The sequence below is a fragment of the Terrapene carolina genome, unplaced genomic scaffold, assembly GCF_002925995.2.
Source record: "Terrapene carolina triunguis isolate 2854851 unplaced genomic scaffold, T_m_triunguis-2.0 Scaffold714, whole genome shotgun sequence".
Lineage (NCBI taxonomy): Eukaryota > Metazoa > Chordata > Testudines > Emydidae > Terrapene > Terrapene triunguis.
The window spans coordinates 4,572,465-4,592,793 of NW_020665065.1; the positions used below are offsets into that span (position 1 = coordinate 4,572,465).

Sequence of the window (20,329 nt, forward strand, 5' to 3'; positions counted from 1 at the left end):
TCTGAAGAACTGGAGCAATTATTATAGTGGAATTTGCTTTAGTAATTTCTTTTGGTGGGGTGAAATTCACCCCTATGCAGAGGGTGTGAGAACAAGTCCTCTGCACCACTTGTGTACTTTCTTCGGTCCTATTCTGAGGACTGATGCTGGATTTACATGACCTTGTGCCACCCCTCTTCATCTATACTAATCATTCAGCTATTTTGGTCAAATATGACTGTCCAAAACTTAGCTCCCATTTCTGATGTCCTGTCCCTTTAAATGTCTGAACGCGCGCGCACACACACACACAGTGTACAGCCTCATTTTTGTGTTGGTTTCAGTTTTGCAGCAGACATGCCAAACCCGTGGAAAAAACACAGAAATTGGGCTTGTTGTTGGCTTAATTAGCTTGTGAGTTGCTTGTTGGCTAGTTTTTGGCTTGTTGCTTGTTGTACCTTGTTGCTTCTTTTTTTTTTTTTATCGGCTCCGGCAAGCAGGGGCAAGTAGGGTCAAGGGGGAGAGAGAGTCAGGGGTGCACAGCAGGGCCACCACAGTCCCTGACTGCACGCTGGGGGGATCTAGTCACAGGGCTGGTCCACACTGGGGCGGGGGATCGATATAGGAAACGCAACTTCAGCTACGAGAATAGCGTAGCTGAAGTCGACGTTTCCTATATCGAACTAAATTTACCTACTTCGGGTCCACGCGGCGCAGGCAGGCTCCCCCGTCGACAGCGCTTCCTCCTCTCGGCGAGCAGGAGTTCCGCAGTCGACGGGGGAGCGCTTCTGGGATCGATCTATCGCGTCCAGATGAGACGTGATAAATCGATCCCAGAAGATCGATCTCTACCCGCCGAATTGGGCTGATAGTGTGGACCAGCCCACAGAGAGTGTTGGGATTCTTAGGGATTGGCTTGTTTTGGCCTTGTTTTGAAATGGGATTAGCTTGATTTTTGGCTTATTGTGAAAGTCGGGGGGCTTATTTACCACGTGAAAGTTGGCAACTGTGTTTTGCAGTCAGAACAATAAAGGAGGACAGTGGGAAGTTGTGTTTCTCTTAGCTCTCTCTGTGTCTATGTCCGTCTCCTTTCCTGCTTGGTCCAGCTATAACACCATTGATGCAAATTTTCCTTGAAGGAGATATGCTCAGGCAAGAAACCATGCCCACACATTGGGCAAATGCCAGCTATTGGAGACAAATTGCTAACAAAATGCAATATATCTCTGTGATTCAATTTTACGGAAAATCTATTCATTGTGTTTTGGGAGACATCTGCACTTCTTTTCTGAGTATTAACAAAGAAAGATACAAGTTCAAAGATACAAACCATTACAGCCTGTACTCATAGCAGTATTTCAACTATCCAAGGGAACTCCACCATTATGATGTGGTTAAGGACGTTACAGGAAGCCCAGGAGATGGGATTCATTATAGGATCAGGGCCGCTTCCTGGAAAGATGGAAACTGATCAGTGTCTTATGCAGAGACACTAATAGAATGAGACGAGGAGGTGCTTGAAGCTGTATGATCTGTGGTTTGTTCATTAAACTGATGAGAGTAAACAAGTAAAAAACAGATACGTGGACCAACATCATAGACTTTCATATAGACAGACCCTCCTGCTTTTTATCCAAAGCATTCATATCAAGTTAAGAACTGACTCTTGATTTGTTCTTGTTTTTTCCATTGGAAGAAAGTTGCCTCATTTATAACAACTGGCCCTTCTTCCAGATGAATATTTTAAAAATATTGTCACTGTTGATGGCTTGTGACAAAATTTATACCTTTTGCAGTCTTACTCAAACATTTCAATAAAATGTAAGAGGTTTTTGGTTTTTTTTAAACAAAGAGTACCAACCAGAATGTTTTCTTCTTTTAAAAAACAAAAAGTCAGTGAAAATATTTGAATAGCTCACGCATTCCCTTGTAAGCTTGCAACCCCAAAATTGCACCGCTCTCAGAGTGCCAGAACTAGAAAGTGAAACTGACTAGAATCTTGTAAACAAATGTGAAATTGAGTAGTTTTAATTTCATTGTGCAACAGGAGTGAAATGCAAATAGGAACTAAACAGACCTGCAGCCCTCAAATGAATATTTACTGACTTTTTATGAAGCTTATTTCTTGTGATTTATATTCAGAAGCATCCTTCTAGGCTGAGAAGTTAATAGAACTAGGCACATCAGTAAGTGCTGTAGAATTGGGTGTTAAACTATTATGTCAGTTAGAATCTGACCACTCTGTTAGGGTTAGTAATCTAAGGGGTTATTGGTGAGAAATTTTAAAGTCACGTCATTAGCATTTTTATTGCAGCTGTGGCCCTGTAACCCCAGGGGTCTGTAGCTATGAAGGGTGAGATTGCACATTTGCTGAAAGCTTTGGGCAAGGGGCAGTGCACATCTGCAGCACCCCAGGAGGAGTTCTGGGAAGTAAATGTGACTCAGTCTCAGCTCCTTCCCTGATGCTCTTTTTCTCCCACGGGGAAATCATTTGCACCACCGCTTTACTGGTGCAGCTGACTTCCTCACCACACCCTGCCAGTTCCATTGCCTGGCACATGGAGGCAAAGGACCTAACATTCCAACTACCTTCAGACCCTCCCCATCTACCTGCTCAGAGACAGGTCAAGGCAGCCCCACCTTTATCCCCTCATCCCTATGGCCCAGCCATGATATGGGGAGTGCTAGCATGGCTATCTAGGGAGGCCAAGCGGGGAGGTGTTTTACTCCCCCTTTACTCTCCTGCATGGCTGTGATAGGGCCAGATTATGTGCCAGCCTAAGTATTTAGAAATTATATCATGACCAACTCCAATACCCATATTAAATAGTAATGATGCTTTGCATTTATAAAGCATTTAATCCCAGGAGCTCAAGGTGTTCAAGAGGTTAATTAATCAACCCTCACAACCCCCTTCCTGAGGTAGGGCTGTATTTATCATCCCCATTTTACAGATGGGGAAACCAAACCACAGAGAAGTTAAGTAATTTGCCCAAGGGTCACTAAGTAAGTCAGCAGGAGAGTGGGGAAGAGACTCCATGCCAGAACTCCTGACTTTCAGTCTCATGCTCAAACCACTAGATCACGCTCCCTTTCCGTACAAATTGTGGCTGTACAGAGACAGGCATCCAGCAATCTGAACTGCTGTTTGTTTGTTACAGGGAATGTGCTTGTCCATGTAAAAGAAAGCTTGGGGGAAATAATAGAAACCAGCTGCCTAATCTGATCCTTTGCTGGATAAAATCTCGGACCTGATGCAGCATGTACTGATTTTGTTAAGGGCTCAAGGCTGAGGAAAGAGAAAGAAATAAAAGATGCCATTAAGATAAGAAAGTTTCAGAAACAAAGCCCTGGACTTGCTGTCTAGCTAGCAGTCCTGCTTAGCGCTCAATCTGTTCCAGTTCTCCACGTGCTGTCTGCTTTTCCCCTTCAAGGTCTTTAGAAGGTCTGCTTTCAATTTCGGCAAGATGTTCCATAGCCCATTGGGTGGTCATCTCAACTGCTTGTTAAAAGCCTGCCGTTTCCCAAATGTTCAGAGTATAAAACAGCAAATGTGCATTTTCACTGCACTGTTGTAACTCCTTTAAAACCCAATTTGCAAAATGCTCATGTGGATGTTAGGGAAGCCAGGGGCAGGGGAACAAGTGGATTTCATCTCCAATTTAGGCAAGAAATATTATTACGATTATTAAAGCTCAGAGTGTATGTTCAGTGCTGGATAGACAAAAAAGGGGGGAAGCCTCACGCTTGAGGAGCCCACACTTTAAGGCTCTGAGCCTGCAAGCTGTTTCATAAGAGGACAACCCTGCAGCCATAGAGAACAGCTTGCCTAACATTATTTACCTGCCGAGACCAGAGATCTTTAGCATCTGCTTGCAAAGCTTTGCAAAATGATAGGCACAGAGAAAAATTTCAAAGGGTAAAAGTCACCCCTATGCAGACGCCCCACGCAAGACCTATGCCCCACTTAATTAATTAATTGAACTGATGTTTAGGACTTGTGCTAGCCTCCTATGCAGGAATGAATTTCACCCGTACTGTATAAGATTCTCCCAGGCTCTGGGTCTGAGCCCTTTTGTGTACATGCCAGATATGAACACACTGCACGGAAATCATTCATTAAAATGTGCTAGAGGATGTATGGCAGGTGGCTACACTTGCCAAATGGAACTGTCCATTTCTACATCATTCCCAGCCTTCCTACATTAATCACCACAGATAAGGACAGGCACATTTTGTGTAGCGGTGCAATTGCCATGGAGGAATCTAGTTAAAGCTGGGGCATGCACTAGCTCCACTTGTGGCAGGCGTAATACCGTCATGGCAGGCATCACAAGAAGGTACTTACACGTGGTCTTCCGAGTTTGTCTTCTTAGCATGCGAGCAAATGTTCAGTCTTGGGAAGACATGCTATGTTGCTGTTAGTTTTTAATCATTCAAGGTTCTGTAGACAGGATCTTGGAGAGGGAGCTGCGTCAGCAGCAGTTGAGTTTGCTGCCTGCCTTAGACTCTGATCACAGTCAGTTCCTGTGGCAGAAGAAGGGGCAGCAATATTTTGCATTCCTAGAGCCCTTAGCAAACATTAAAGGTACGTCTACACTGAGTTAAAAGACCTGTGGCACTGTTACGGCTGGCCCAGATCAGCTGACTTAGGCTCACGGGGCTTCAGCTGCAGGGCTATAGAATTGTAGATGTTTGGACTTGGGCTGGAGCCCAGGCTCTGAGACCCTGCAAGGGAGGAGGGTCTCAGAGCCCGGGCTCCAGCCCGAGCGTCTGCACTGCAACTGGATAGCCCTGTGGCTTGAGCCCCGCAAGCCCAAGTCAGCTGACCTGAGGTGTGAGACTCGGAGCCATAGGTTTTTTATTTCAACATAGACAAACCATTAGTAAGCCTCAGAACAACCCTCTGGGGTAGACAGATATTACTCATATACCAAAAGGGGTAAACTGAGGCACAGAGTGAATAAATGACTTGATAACAATGTTAGATAGTGAGTGATGGACAAAACTTGAACCCAAGTGTCCTAGCTCCCAAGTCCCTTGCATGAATCAACATGCAGCATTATCCACAGATCAACGGCTGGACCGGTACTGTCACGCAGCACTCCGGACGTTCTCTGTCCTGGGACTAACAGAGCTAGGTTACGTTTACAGACAGATTCCATGAATGTATTAAGGACAGTGTAGAGGTGATGAGGAGAAATACTCCCTCCCAGATCCTACCAAAGGAGACCGTTATGAAGGTGATTTCCAAAAACCTCTTTATGAATATTAAACAGAATTGATATAGAAAATGTTATTATTAATTGGCCTTTAAATGCAAAATATTCCACATAAGAGGCCCCCAGTGGTTGCCTAATGATAGTCCCATGATTGCTTGCTTGCCTGCTTTTTGAGATAGCAGGCACATCACAATAAGCAATAGGCTTTAATTTTGCCAGTCAGATTACTTATTGAATGGTTTATTGAAATGGAAGGCATTTGTTTCTTTGGTTTACAAACTAATTTAAAAAGCTTTAATTAAATACCATTTTGGCTTTGGAAATTTTTTTTAAAGGAGCATAAAAGTGAACTGTAATGATCTTTCTTGTTCAATCTAATTAAACTTTTCAAAGAGTGTTTTTCTAATGGACTGCATGGTGGAGTAACAATCCATTCCAGCCTACCAGAGGAATAAGCTACTTGCTACTCATTCCCCTTGTCCTCTACTATCTCTCTCCTAGCGGTGGGGGTGGGGAGTGTCTGGATGGAGTCAGACTGAGATTTGGGAGACAGAGAAAGAGAGAGAGAAACTACCAGGACTGGAATTCTAATGAATCCAGGGTCATCAGACACTCCATCTGACTCGCACGGTTATGCTGTATTTCCTCCTCTCTCCTTGTCTACCCAAAGTGTGAGCGAGGTGAAGAAGATCTCTAAAGCTGGTGGGCTTTACTGCCATTGGATCAATGCGCTGACCCACTGAATGGAATTGAATGCCGTGGTGAGGAATTTTAGCTGGTTCTTTCCCATGCACACACCCTATCAGGCCTCCTGGAGCACAGCAGAATGTCAGACACTAAGGGTATGTCTACACTGCAGACTTACCCCATCACCCCTAGGCTTGAGACTCCAAGCTGGAACATCCACACTGCTATTTTTAGCGTGCTAGCTTGAACCTTGCTAGTGCTAGATAGACATACGCTAGTGATGGGGGAGACGCTCCCAGTTGTAGTGTAGACATATCCGAAGTCCACACTGCTGATGGCTCCATTTAGGAAGCAGCTCAGCAGGTCACTAGTAAGAACTTCTATTCCTTCTATCTCTTGGTTGCAAAATTAGGGCTCTGGTTATGTAGCTTATTCTTTTCTCAGAAATAACATTTTGTCCTTCTCTTGCACCTCACATCTGAAGATCTCAAAGCACTTTACAAGCAGTAGTTCATTGAATCTGAGAACCCCTCTGTGAGGTTATTAATAGTATGATCCCAGTATTGCAGATGGGGAAATCGAGGCACAATAAGGCTAAGCAGCTTGCCCAAGATCCCACAGTGTGCCAGTGTCAGATTTGGGAATAGAAGTCACTAGAGAGGGGCCAATTATTAACACATTATTATAGGATTATTGTTGTTATTATTATTATTTTATTATTAGCTCTTGTTTTCCATGTAGGAGGCAGTGCAGGATTTGACTTCAGCCCTCAAAGAGGATGCAGCAGTGGTAATCCCAGAGATCCTATCCTTAAAGCATGAAGCCCAAGTGCTCATCACTCAGTGGCTACTTGACCACTGCAGGATTGTGTTAACCGAACTTGTTGCCAATAAGGACCTTCCAAAGGAAGAGACTCTCAAGGATCTCATTGTGATTGGTGGATCTTTAATTAAAATTAACAGCAAGGAAGCAAGATGTCACATCTTATATACAGACATCTTAATTGCAGGTGGTAAGTTCTTTTCCTCCTGTTCAGCAGGTCATTTTAACTGTAAGAGTTCGGTTATAGATACCATGATACTATGCATCACTGTGTACCCCCAAAGTACTTTACATATGCTGCATGCGGGAATCACTTTGCCTATTGTGGGAATGTCGAGATTCCTGGGATAGAAGGCAGCAAGTGTTTCACAGCCACACTATACAACCGTTTAGGAGAGAAATGCCAGAATATTTCATCGCCCTGGAACTGCAGGTGAATGTAAGGAGGCAGAAGGTGAGAACTCAAACTAGAATGGGATGGACATTCAGGCTAACACCCCACCTCTTGGGAAAAGGCTATGAAATCTTCAGTGGGCATGACCTCCGTGTTATATCTCTTCCAAGAGAGCGTTGGAATGGGAAAGGGGCCTATTATCCCCATGCAAGGTCATCACCAGTGCCGACCCAGAAGCCATCACTTCAGCTACACTTCAGACAGGGCCCTTCTTTTGAGACCTCCCAACCTAACTACTGAACAGGCTGGCAGGTATTTACTCTTATGGGGGGGCCAGTGGCAGCTCCACAGTTAAAGCTGAGTTGAGTTCTGCACTGAAAGGAGGGATTATGTCACATCTGACTAGTGCCAGCATGGTGCTCAGTGCTGAACATAGATGAGACCTGGTCCCTTCTAGTCCCAAAATTTAACAGGCTAGAGATGGCGTGATCATAGTCACAGCATAGTGAGTCACAGGGAACTGGTTGAGAAAGTCACATTTTTTTATACTGATGAAAACAAAGGAAATGTTTAGAAGACCCAAGACAATCAGACATGGTTACAGATTCTCAGTTAGTTGTTCCATAGTAACCAATTCACTTACAAAAGAACTCCAAATGCTTAGCATCTGTTGCCATAGTCTAAAAGTTGATTATTGCAAGTAGAAGGTGAAAATCAAAACCCTCGGTGCCAGCTTAGAACAACAGAGTGATTTGGCTGTAACACTGATATAATTGTTGTAGGTTTCCTGGGTGTATCTTTCTGGGCTGGGTTTATATTAATTAGTCACTTTATTTATATTGACCAACAGGGAGGTACGAGGACGCCCTTCTACATCTTCAGGAGTCGTTTGGCCAGGCGATAGCCGACAAATCTGCCAACGCTCGACTTGTGGTGCTGCAACTGAAGAGGAGCAACATGCTGCCGGCTGCTCGCTCCTTGAGCACTTTAGCTGAGAAAGGCCCCGGGGAGCTGGGATTCCTCTTGAACTTTTTAGACGCTAAGCAACGACAGAACCTCTCGCAGGTACATCTTTCTTTGATGCCTCCTCTAAAGCCACAATAAACAGATCCACTTTGGGAGCCTTGTGCCGCCTGCTAGTGGCTTGGGAAAGAGACAAAATTAGGCTTAGCATGGTGGGTAACATGGACTTTTTTTGTTACTTAGCACCGGGCCCTGTGATTTGCAGAACTCCAAGCTTGCCGAGGAGTGAGAGGGGGTTAAATAACGGAGGAATGAATAGTTGCCTTCCTCCTCCTCCTCCTCCTTCTTGATTCTGGAGGGGAGACTGAGTCTCAGTTTGAACCCAATGACTGTTTTTATTGCTTGAGTATAATCAGTGATCCTGATTCAGTCTGTACTGAGTCACCAGCACCACCTCCTGCACCATTCATGGGAATTCCTTGGAAGTCTCCACTCCAAGTGTTGACTAACCCTAACCCTATTTAGTTCAAATACTATGGTGACAAGGGCCATATGGGTGGGAGGGTGAAATGGACCAATAAATAGAAATTTTACAAGACCATTGCCCAAGGTATTGCATGCATCAAGGCATCACTTATTCTGAAAAGTGATAAACCAGGAGAAGGTCAGTCTGATGATGAGCAGCGCTAATATTCACTTGAGCATCTGCAATTCCAATTACCCAGAATCTCTGTGTTCTGAGAATGCTCCTTCCTAATCAGAATCAGTTTGCTTCCTTTTATTCAATTTATGGATTGTGGTTTGTGTGCGCTCTGGTGGGAAGCTATATTGTTATGCTTTCTCCTGGGTTATAAAACAAGGAACATGCTGATACTCTAAATGCATCTTGAGAGGAGTACTTTGTATGTATTTTAGTGAACCAGCAGGAGGACATAAGTAAACAAGTATTAATTTACCAGTCCCTAGATACGCTCCATTACCGTGAAAAAAAGCCTCTCTCCTCTGGATAATATACAAAGTTCACTCTGCTGGGGGAAGAGCTAGGAGATATTAGAAGTAATTTGCAACCATCAACAATATAAAGAAGATAAAGGTGCAATCAAGTGTTTCTGTGGAGACCCAAGAGAAGGTGCCTCTCAGTGAAGATAAGGTTTACAGCTGAATTCCCCAAGTGGCCAGGTCACTCTGTCTGTATGGGAGTCTCATAGCTATATCCCTGCTCACTGCTTTGAAAGCACAGGAGTTCCTTCAAGTTGCTGATAAGAAAAATCTAATTTTTGCACAGTTTAAACCAGCCTGACTTTTGGGGCACTCAGTGGTGCTACAGATAATGAAATCTTCAGAAGCAGGAGAGCCAGCTTTTTTCTGCCTTTTGTGGGCAGCTTTGGCAATGGGTCCGGAACAAAACCTTTGCCAGTGGCTGATTTAATCTGAAATATTCCTCTCCCCTGCCAGAGAGGAGGCAGCTGGGCTGGTTTCAAAGAAGCAAGTTGATAGGAGTATTAAAAATAAAACTAGACTCTCTGAATATTTTGTCTGTAATCTCACGCACGGTGGAACTGGGTGCACATTTGGACCTCAGCCACCTGGAGGTCTTTTCACAGAACACTCGTCTTGATTTCAACTTGCTGCAATTATTTTTATTAGTGATTAGCCCAGAATGAAACTTGTGAACTAAGCACCCCCGGATGGTTCAGTGATTGAAATCCCCACTGGGCTGTTTTCCAGGTGTTTTACCTGTAAACCCTTGTTGGGCACACATGGTAATTTAAATACCCGTGTGTGAAAGGAAGTTCTTGGTAAAAGCACAGAAACGATTGGACAGACTTTGTGCTAAAATAAGTAAAAGAGGACCTCAAAGTGCTTTACAGAGATGAATCAGTTAATCCTAATTAAACCCCTGGTGGGGTTGGTTCCATTGTTACCTTCAGTTTATAAACTGGGAAACTGAGACATAGAACTATTCAGTGAGTCACCCCAAGGTCACCCAGGGAATCAGTAGCAGAGCTGGAAATAGAGCTGAGGAGTCCTGACCCCATTCCCCCAGTCCCTGCTCTAACTACTCAGAAAGAAAAGTATTATTGCACACGTTGATGCTAAAGTGTTTGGGGACAAAGGGGGCTGTAGAAATATGTCGTCGTTATCCTGGAGTCTGGTCCAAGAAGTTAAAACAAATGAAAAGCTATCTGCATGAGAAAGGGTGGTGAAAAGAGATCTCCTGACACTTAGCAAGAAGCCCTTATTAAAAACTTAATAAGCAAAGTAATTACAAATAATAAAACCCTCCCACTACAGAGGGTATTTACAGTCAAGGAATACCGGTGCCGAGGAGTCTGAAAATAGCAGAAAGGTCATTTGGGCCTAAGAGACTGAAAGATTTATTTGACTCCAGAAGGTCAGAGAAAAGGAGCTTGCTCTGTCCGACCCTGCAGTTTCTGATGTCAGAGGTTAAAAATTTATTGCTGGTTACCAGCTGTTGGGTTTTTTCCCCTGAGCTATTTGCAACTGCATCCCCACAGTAATACGTTCAGAGCCCAGTGGAGCCCCATTGTGAGCTGGTGTGATTCCAGCAACATCTGAAACTGGCCCTCAGTGTTAGGCAGCATGCTGGCCCATTCCACACACTATTGCATGCAGGAAAACTCAGATCTGGCTTTGAGAGCAGTGCTAGTCATTGGGAAAACAGAGGTTTTGGTTTGGTTTTCAAAGCAATCTAGGGGATTTAGACACATACGTCCTGTTGACATTCAAAGCCCCAAACTGCTTTGAAAATCTCAGCCAAAGGCCTTAACAACAATCTGAAAGAGGAGAGAAGCTTATCTGCATACGGAGTTGGCAGTCTGCTTTCACCCTAATTTTTCCTGTTGCAAACATTTAAATAGTCGAGGTCAGGTTGGTGATGGGGAAAAAAGAAAGATGTTTCTTGACTGCAAAGCAACTTGCTGTAAAGCAAAGTTAAGCCTGCTTTCCATGGTGTTTCCTGCACACCCTTTCTGTAGTTGCTTTATAAGTGTCTTTGTTCAGAAGCAGCTGTACAAACTGGGCTGCTAATGCGTGTGTTTTATCGGTACTGTACATTCAAATGGGCCCTCTGCCATTCCGTTATAATAAACTATAATAAACATGTTTATTCCAGTAGTGGAAACAGAAGAGTATAATTTAGTTCTCACAAACTCTTCCTGTGAGTTTGGTTGAGGGGAGTAATTCATAATTTCCCACCAACCAGCTTGTTTAATCCAGCAATGTCAGGGATACCTGCTTTCTGTCAGAGGAGTCAAAGCAGAAACTCACTTAACAATCGGAGCTGCCTCTGCTGTATTGAGCTTAACTTGATTCCTGCTCGACGAAGTTCAATGCAAAGTTAATCAATAAAGATTGGAGCCAACAGGAAAAGGTCTTCAAGACAGCAACAGAAATGTGCACAGGTGGTTTCTCTGTCATTGAGAAAATATTTATCCTTAAAAGGGTGAAGCATTGTCTTTTAACTGTACAAACATGTATTTCAAAGAAATGCCCTGTGCTTTTTAGGGCAATGTGATCTAGCACTCAGGGGAAAAATTCTGTCGTGTTAGGACGCTCCTGACATAAAGCTGCGGGGTTTTTGGTTCCTGGTTCTATCTTGACCTCCTGTTAAAATCTGGCAGCTAAGAAAATCCCAATATATTGGATAGTTGCTTTCAAAACAGCTCTAAATATGTTACATTTGGTGACCTTTACATTGTATAGGCAAACAGAGGTCTGACCTGTTTTCAGATAAACCACCTGGCACCTTTAGGGCCAGATCCATTGAAGTCAATGGAGCGCCACTGATTTACAGCAGCTGAGGATCTGGCCCCGAGTCATGCATTTCTAGGTGCAGGCGTGTGAGTCTCCGTGTTGATGAGCCTGGTCATAATAGAATTCCACATTCTTAATGTAGGAATGACTGGCCTTGAGTTCTGCCTAGACCATTAGGAGCAGAGAGTTGCTCCGTATCAGGAAAAGGAGTATTTATAGGCTCTCAGATTTGACCACGGATGTTGACGCATCTTTTAAGTGGGTTCATTGAGTCATAACCAGTTCTAATCCAGCTCCGGCTGGCAATAATTTGAAGTTATGCCCATATAGTGCCCATGCAGTAACCTGTGTGAAATGAGGTGGTGGGGTTTCAACCCAGTTCCTGGTTGAGCCATGTCAGTGTGACATAAAAATCACCATCACAACTGGCAGTGTCCTCAAAAAAAGCCATGCACTGGCGGTGAAATTCAGAGAGCCGGTACAGGGCTTATAGACTACTGAAGTCCTAAATAAGCTTTCCTAATAGGCCCTGTCCTTGCCCTTTCCATAGAAGGGAATTTTTGGGTGCACACAAAAGATCTACCCTAGAAGTGGGTAAATGTTTGGTGGGAGGCAAGCTTGTTTATGCTGTATCTATACTATGGATGAGTAGAGCAGTGGTTCTCAAACTAGGGCCGCCGCTTGTGTAGGGAAAGCCCCTGGCAGGCCAGGCCAGTTTGTTTACGTGCCACGTCCGCAGGTTTGGCCGATCGCGGCTCCCACTGGCCGCAGTTCGCCGCTCCAGGCCAATGGGGGTGCAGGAAGTGGCGCGGGCTGAGGGACGTGCTGGCTGCCCTTCCCACAGCCCCCATTGGCCTGGAGCAGCAAACCGCGGCTAGTGGGAGCCGCGATCGGCCGAACCTGCGGACGCGGCAGGTAAACAAACCAGCCCAGCCCGCCAGGGGCTTTCCCTGAACAAGCAGCGGTCCTAGTTAGAGAACCATTGGAGTAGAGGACTCCATTTTCCACAGCTGTTAGTCAAAAGCCTTCCACTAGCACTAGAATTCACACCAAGTAATGAAAACAATGCTTAAAGCTGCTGGAAGAGAATAAGGAAGGCCAGCATTTACCTCCTTTTCCCCTAACACCTCAGTTCAGGAAAGCACTTAAGCACATGCTTAATTTTAAGCACCTTTAAACCAATGGGATTTAAGCAGGTGCATACAGTTAAATATGGGCTAAAGTTTTTCCTGCATCGGGCCTAAGAGAGGGCCCAGTCCTGTGACCAGCTGAGCACATCCATCTCCCACCGAAAGATTCTGCAGGTGGAGCCATTGATAGAAATTTCAGAGAAACTCATCAGGAAGCAACCTCACCCAGAGGGGCCCCATGTGTTTGGAATGTTCAAGGCCAGCCAACCTTGGGCCAGTCTGAAAACAAACGGGTCATTGAAGAAATAATTACATCATATCAAGAAGCGCTGTGACATAACTTTTGAAATCTTCCACTGTTTGGAAGGTTTGCTCACCAGTAGCACTTGAGAAGGCTACATGCTTTCCCCAACTGCCAGCTTTTTGACACAGGCTAAAACATCTGCTTCAATTCATGATGACACTAATGAAACCAGCCATCCAGGGCTTAAATGCTCTTAGCCGAGCCTTGCCTAAGACTTACGTTTGTGATCGTGTTGTTTATAACTTAAGTATTCCCTCTGCTACAGCATGTAAAAGCACTGCTTCATTTATTAGTATTAGCAATAATGAGAAATGCATTAGAGGCACATCGTTCTGATGGAACTTTCCTTATTGATCTTTCTGAACCTAAAAAATTATGTGGCTCTTTCAGCCTTCTGAGTCGTGTTGTTGGATTGTGAGGGTTTTTTTTGTTTGTTTGTTGTTGTTGTTTTTCCTTTTGACAAGGGCTCATAGCTAACTTGCGTTCAAGAATAATGGTGAGCAAAACCATCAGATGGCCAGTTTTCCCTGAAACCCGAATCTTTCTTTCTCAGTCTAGATCCATCTTTGCTACAAAGACATGGGTGTTTACATGGAGATTTCCCCCTTTGTGTTCTTATCATGGGTTCTTCAGAATTATTTGTCACGTTTTGCTTCAGGTATAGCTGAATGAAAACAATGAGCCAGCAGAATTGGTACTCTGACAGATATGGCGGTTTCCTGCAATATCCTTGCAAGACCTTATTGTATTAAGTTCCAAAGACTATACTGAAAATGTGCCTGACAAGTGAGGACTTTGGGGACAATACGTGTTAAGTGGATTTCCTGGGGAATCTCTGGGGAAAGGTGAATGCAAATTCCCCAACTCCAGTTATGCAAAAACCCAGATGTTTGAACCTATGCTCTGTGGAGAGGGTCGTTGTCTGCTGATTGCCTGTTAGAGAAAGCCAAGGTCAAAGGCCTGAGCTGTATAAAGAAATGGCTGGATCTGTCCAGTCTTTGTTCTGGTTCTGGATTTAAGATGGATTAATTGGTAACCACCAGGAAAACCCAGTTGTGGGTTTTGAAGGACTAAAATCTACCATAACTCCAGGTTGGAGCTGGTGGGTGACCTCTGTTAAGGTTTTTAGCATGCATGTAGGTTCTTTATTGTCTTTTATATGTTTTCTCTATAATGCTTTTACCTTCATAATAAATGTGCTTGCTTAGAAGGAGTTGTGTGATAACTTGTAATTGCGGATGACACACTGGCCATTGCCCTGGGAGAGAAAGCAAAGTGCAGGTGCTGGCCTTTTCAGGAAGACTGGCTTGCTGGGTATAACAGAGTGCAAGGCAGGCAGCTGTGTAGACTTAAAATCCCTGGTCAGGATGGAGTGTGACATTGGCGTCCACCTAAGTGTGGTGCTGCTGAGAGCTGGATGCCTAAAGGGAGTGCCCTTGATGGACCATGGAGGAGGAGTACAGGCACAGTTGTCCTGAAACTGTGACAGGGACATAATGCACGGGAACAACTTAAATAATTTGATGCAAACCATCCGAAAGCAGATGAAAACAGCAAAATCCAAACAGTTCTCAGAAGATCTGTTTGTTCTCTGTCTTGTTGGAGCTGTCCCAAAAGTGACGAGGTAAATGTGGCGTGATGAGCTTGCATGTTAATCATCTCTCAATGACCCTTCGTTTGGTGTGTTGAAGGGGTTTCTCACCACCAGACTTAAAATGCAACTGAGGATCTAAGAGTCAAGGGTCTTTCTGCTTCATGCATCATCACTCGTGACAAAGATTCTGCCAATCGGATTTTATCCCCAGTTGAATCTGTGCAGCCCCATTATCTTCAATGTGTGAAAGAAGCTAGAATTTGGCCTTCCAGCTGGGCCTCCACCTGTTGAGGGTGTGTGAATCAGATAATAATTCAGCTCATTCTACTGCTGGGCTGGCTCTGCACTGTGACCAGAAGTAAAAAGTAGCACATTTTTTTTATTATCCCTAATCTGAGAGTATACAACTCTGTCTACAGCTAAGGCACAGAGCAATTGACTAAAAGGGAGTAATTTGTATACAGTCATCTTTCAGAGCAGAACCGCACTTTAAACAGAGAGGAGCAAATTGTTTCCATCAAGAGATAGCTCTGTCTGCGATTCGTGGTTTGTTTCCTCCATTAAAGGGGTTTCATTTCTGCGCATAGCAGTTTAAAAAGAGGAAACTGGACTTCAGAAGGAACACACTGAGAAAGAAATAACAAAAGTACACATCCCCAAAATAGGGCCTGATTCTGCATTCACTGAAGTCAATGGCAAAGTGCCTATGGATTTTGTTAGTACAGGGTCATACCCATTAGACCCTGATTCTTTTGGGTAGCAGCGTTCTTGTCCCTGGAGGAAACTTGCAAAACTGCACAATACCAAGCTTGCATGACCCTCACTGCTCCCACAACCAAACGGATACTTGACATGTAGCTCATCATTTCGCCATTGGAAAGATGTCTCTCAATATATCTTAGGTAACAGTTTGTGGTCACTACTAGGCCCACAGGCGCTGACTCCGAGGGTGCTCCCACAGAAAAAAAATGGTGGGTGCTGAACACCCACCAGCAGCCCCCCCATCAGCGCCTCTCCCTCTCCCCCAGCACATCCTGCTCACTGCCATCAGCTGTTCCACAACGTGCAGGAGGCGCTGGGGGAGAGGGAGGAGGAGCGAGGGCGGGGCGTGCTCAGGGGAGGGGGCAGAACGGGGCAAGAAGAGACTGGGCAGGTGGGATCTTGGGGTAAAGGGTGGAGTGGGGGCGGGGCCTGGGGCGGAACCGGGGGGAGCACCCCCCGGCACATTAGAAAGTCAACGCCTATGACCAGGACAGATTGGATTTGAACTAATAATAGCGTTAGAGATACAAGACTACATTTCCAGACACTTTTCCAGTAATAGGCTTCTTAGTTATTAAATGCCATTGGAAATTTTAGCAAAAACCAAAGTAACTAAGCGCATGTTCTTTCCCAAATCAAAACATAGGTTTATCAGCAGATGTTTGGAATACAGTCTGTGAAATTCACTGAATCCCAGGCTAACCTTTTCAGAACTCCCACGGGACAGCCCTCACAAGAGGTTTACAGACCCTTTGTGCTGCTACTATAGACAGAGACTCCAGGAAAGTGTCTTATCCAAGGGGCATGAAGAAAATATCAACTAGGTAATTATTGTTGTCAGCCGCGGGTGACAAACAGCTCACAGTAACCGCCAAAAGCTCATCCGAGAATGAAGAGAATTCAGATACTTTCCTGGAAAGATTACACAGACACAACGTGTTAGAACCCTTGAAAATCATGCATGACACCTCTAGTGAACAAAACTGAAGGTGTGTCTACACTGCAAAAAAAAAAAAAAAAAAAAAACCCGGTGGCAGTAAGTCTCAGAGCCGGGGCGAACTGACTCAGGCTCACCAAAAATACCAATGTAGATGTTCCCGGTCGGGTTGGAGCCTGGGCTCCGAGACCCACCCCTCTGGCCAGTTCCACAGCCCAAGCGGGAACGTCTACACCGTTAATTTTAGCCCCGTAGCACAAGCCACATGAGCCTGAGTCAGCTGAGCTGGGCTCTGAGACTTGCTGTCTCAGATGGGAGGGGTTCCACTATGGACATATCCTGACATTTTTAATAACTTTCTCTAATGATCAAGAACTGCAAGTCTGGGTCCATTTTTACATATTATTCATTAGTCTTTCCATAGAATCTTTGAAGTTAGAGATCGAGAAGACCTCTGAGGTCTAATCTAGCCGTTATGAGAAAGTCCACTGTATAATGGAAAATTACGACTTTTCTGTAGTTTTTTTTACCCTCCGCACCCTATAGACTTTAACACACACAAAAATGTCCCCTGTTGTCGATTCTATAAAAGCAGTCAAAAACCCATGGATAAATTACCACGCTCTGTTCAATTCTATGGTTTGCAACAATTTCTATAAATCTAATGTGGTCCTTTTCCATCATACTTTATAGGACTTTTGCATGAGGGACTTTCTAGTGCTTTGTCTGGTCTAGTTTTGTAGGAAAGACATTAAGCACCTTTACAAATATGAACAAACCCCTATACCATGTGACACTGGTCAGTGTGTTCCTGCTTTACAGCTGGGTAAACAAGGCACAGAAAAGCAAAGCTCTTTGACAACCTGGATGAAAATAATGCATCATTTAACCTCTTTAGTAACACACACTCTGTAGAGGATTGTTTTAGGGGGTAACGAGGTGGCTTCCCCTTAAGGGCTGGAGGCCAGCGGCCAGCCAACACCTCATCACAGAAGGAAGAGCTTCAGCCCACCTGTGCTTCACCTTGATGGGGCCTGATGGAGGATTAAGCGATTCCCCTATAAAGGGCAGCAGGAAGATGGGGGGAGAGGGGGAGTTCAGGAAGGCTCCTGCAGGGAAGCTACTGACCCCAGGGGAGTTGGGAAGTCAGAGCCTGGGAGTGACTGTTGATAAGGACCCAGCTCTGGGAAGAAGGGCTCACGACTCCCACCGGAGGGGACAGAGATGCTGAACTGGGGTTGGGGCCGGGAAGGTCAGTGTGGAAGGACCAAAGAAACAGGACCCCAGGAGAGGAATGTTTAACTTCCCTCCGGACTGAGTTATTAAGGGGCCCTGAAGAGGAGAGCAGAGGCAGGGTCCTGCAGAGTGACGTCCGGGCCCATGGTTGTGTTGAGCAGGCAGCTGACCCTGTTCCATGGGGGAATGGCTGCCAAGACCAAAATTCCTTTCAAGTTTACATTTGAATGTGATTGGGACTTCCACGCTGATATTTGAATATCTGGTGTTTGCCTTTAAGACCGGCTTGAGTGCTTAGATGAATAGGGATGTAGTTAAGCATGTGCTTAAATACTTTTGTGAATCAGGGCCTTATGGAGGCGATATGGCTCAAAGGACTGTGATGGACAAAGCTAACGAAGAAGCTAGCGGACTCTAAAGCCCTGATTCAGCAAGATGCCTAAATTAAGCCTATGAGTAATCTCACTGCAGTCATTGGGAATACTCACATGCTTAAAGTTAGGGATAGTATCGATGGAACGGAGAGATGGGTCAGCACTGAAAGTGCTCAGCAGAAAAGCCTTCGTGCAGAGACTAATTCATGTGTAGAACAGACTCTATCAAAGGCAGTAAACAGAACTTCAACCATAAACGTATTAGAGAGAGGAAACAACACAGCGTACAAAGACTAAACAGATGGATGGATGTGTATAGTAGCTGAAATACTACTTGTTTGGCTCATTTTTAAAGGAATAATTACCAGCACTTTCTCTGTCTATAGGTAGCCGCCCAGGAAGGAAATGCATTGATTAAGGACCATCACTATGAGACGGCTCTAAATTATTACTCACTGGCTATCTTAACAAGCAACAATCATCCACGCTACCTTCGGCAACGTGCTGCCTGCCTAATGCACCTGAAGGAATATGGCCAGGCTTTAAAGGACGTGGACAAGGTGATCCAGAAACACGAGTCTCATGGCCTGAGAGCTCAAGTGGAGGATCACTGCTCAAAGGGTCAGATACTCTTATCACTTGCAGACACAGAAGCCGCAGTTAAACAGTACATTCGGGCATTGCAACTAGACCAGTCACTGGCCTTGTGCAGCATCATTAATGGCCCCGGTAGGAAATTTTTGGCCCAAACATTTCACCAAATTGCACAACATTATTTTGAAATTCCCCGTTATGAAGAGGCCTGGAAAACTGTGGATTATGGTCTAATAATTGACAAAAACAATAATGAACTCAAGAAACTAAAAACAAGAATTAAACGAGAGGCATCCGGGTGCAGCGTTCATTAATCTGTTCGGTTTTGCCCAAGGATCCATTGGCTATGGTTTTTGTTTATGTGAGAACAAAGGAGAGGGTTAGAAGTTTACCATATACAGCACCATCCAATTAATGTTCTGAGTATCTTTTATATACACACTGCATTGCATGGCACAATATGAACTCTGTACTGTGTACAGCAAAATCAAGGGATTCAGTGCAGCAAGTTACAAACATTAGAGCAAAACTGACCAAGAAATTCAAGTAAAGGAAAGATCAAGGAGTGCAAACTTCAATATCCAGTATCTTTTTCAATTATTTTTGACACATTTATTAAAATTTAAGATAGTCTAAAAATTAATTCTGGCTAGCACATAGTCTTCTATCAGATTGAAGGGAAATTCTAAATGGCTGTGCAAAGTTTGTGAATAATTACTGTATTAATATACTGTCGACTGCTATTATTTTCTTTACCTTTAACATTCTTTAGCTGTCTCAAGAGGTCCTGTGCTGTATATGTCAAATGAGGAGGTCAAATGGAAGCATTATGACTGTTGCAGCAAATAAGACATTTGCTATGCATTTTATGTTTATCATTGGTATTCAGTCATGCCAATAACCCAATCCTGAGAGAAGGGAAGCTCCACATATGGGTTTGAGAGTGCTCAGCACCTTTACCGAGCAGACCACAAATGCTTTATAGAGACAATTGCTTGTAGGCTAAAGAGACAAGGAAGATTTAAAATAAGCAATTTAAAAATATACCTTATTCATTGGTTCACAGGACAATCATAGAAAGAGCTCAATATACAGACCAGGGTGGGCAAACTTTTTGGCCCGAAGGCCACATCTGGGCATGGAAATTGTATGGCAGGCCGTGAATAGTCATGGTTCCCAGCCAATGGGAGCTGCAGGGGCAGCACTTGGGGCAGGGTTAGTGTGTGGAGCCCTCTGGCTGCCCCTACACATAGGAGCGTAGGGGCGACATGCCACTGCTTCCGGGAGCCGCACGGACCCATGACACGTGCGGAGCAGGGCAAGCCCCGGATCCCGCTCCCTGTCGGGAGCTCGAGGGCTGGATTCAAACGTCTGAAGGGCCGGATCCGGCCCCCGGGCCGTAGTTTGCCCTCTAGGGAATACCACTATATAAATGTTATATAAGGATAACCTCAGGCTATTGGTCTATATCAGGGGTGGGCAATCAGGTCAGGGCTATGCTGTGCTAGGGGCTGTACAATTGTATAGCAAATGACAGCCCCTGCACCAAAGAGC

The 20,329-nt window shown here is 44.6% G+C and overlaps 1 protein-coding gene across 1 annotated transcript in view; it reads left to right on the plus strand.

Moving 5' to 3' along the window:
- The window catches only part of TTC34 (tetratricopeptide repeat domain 34), a 43,227-nt gene extending 24,138 nt beyond the window's left edge, over positions 1 to 19,089 (plus strand). The window contains exons 6-8 of the mRNA XM_029913564.1: positions 6,630 to 6,900; positions 7,955 to 8,169; positions 18,568 to 19,089. Coding sequence (XP_029769424.1) covers positions 6,630 to 6,900; positions 7,955 to 8,169; positions 18,568 to 19,089 — 1,008 coding nt within the window. The remainder of the gene's footprint in view (positions 1 to 6,629; positions 6,901 to 7,954; positions 8,170 to 18,567) is intronic.
- The last annotated feature ends 1,240 nt before the right edge of the window (positions 19,090 to 20,329 follow it).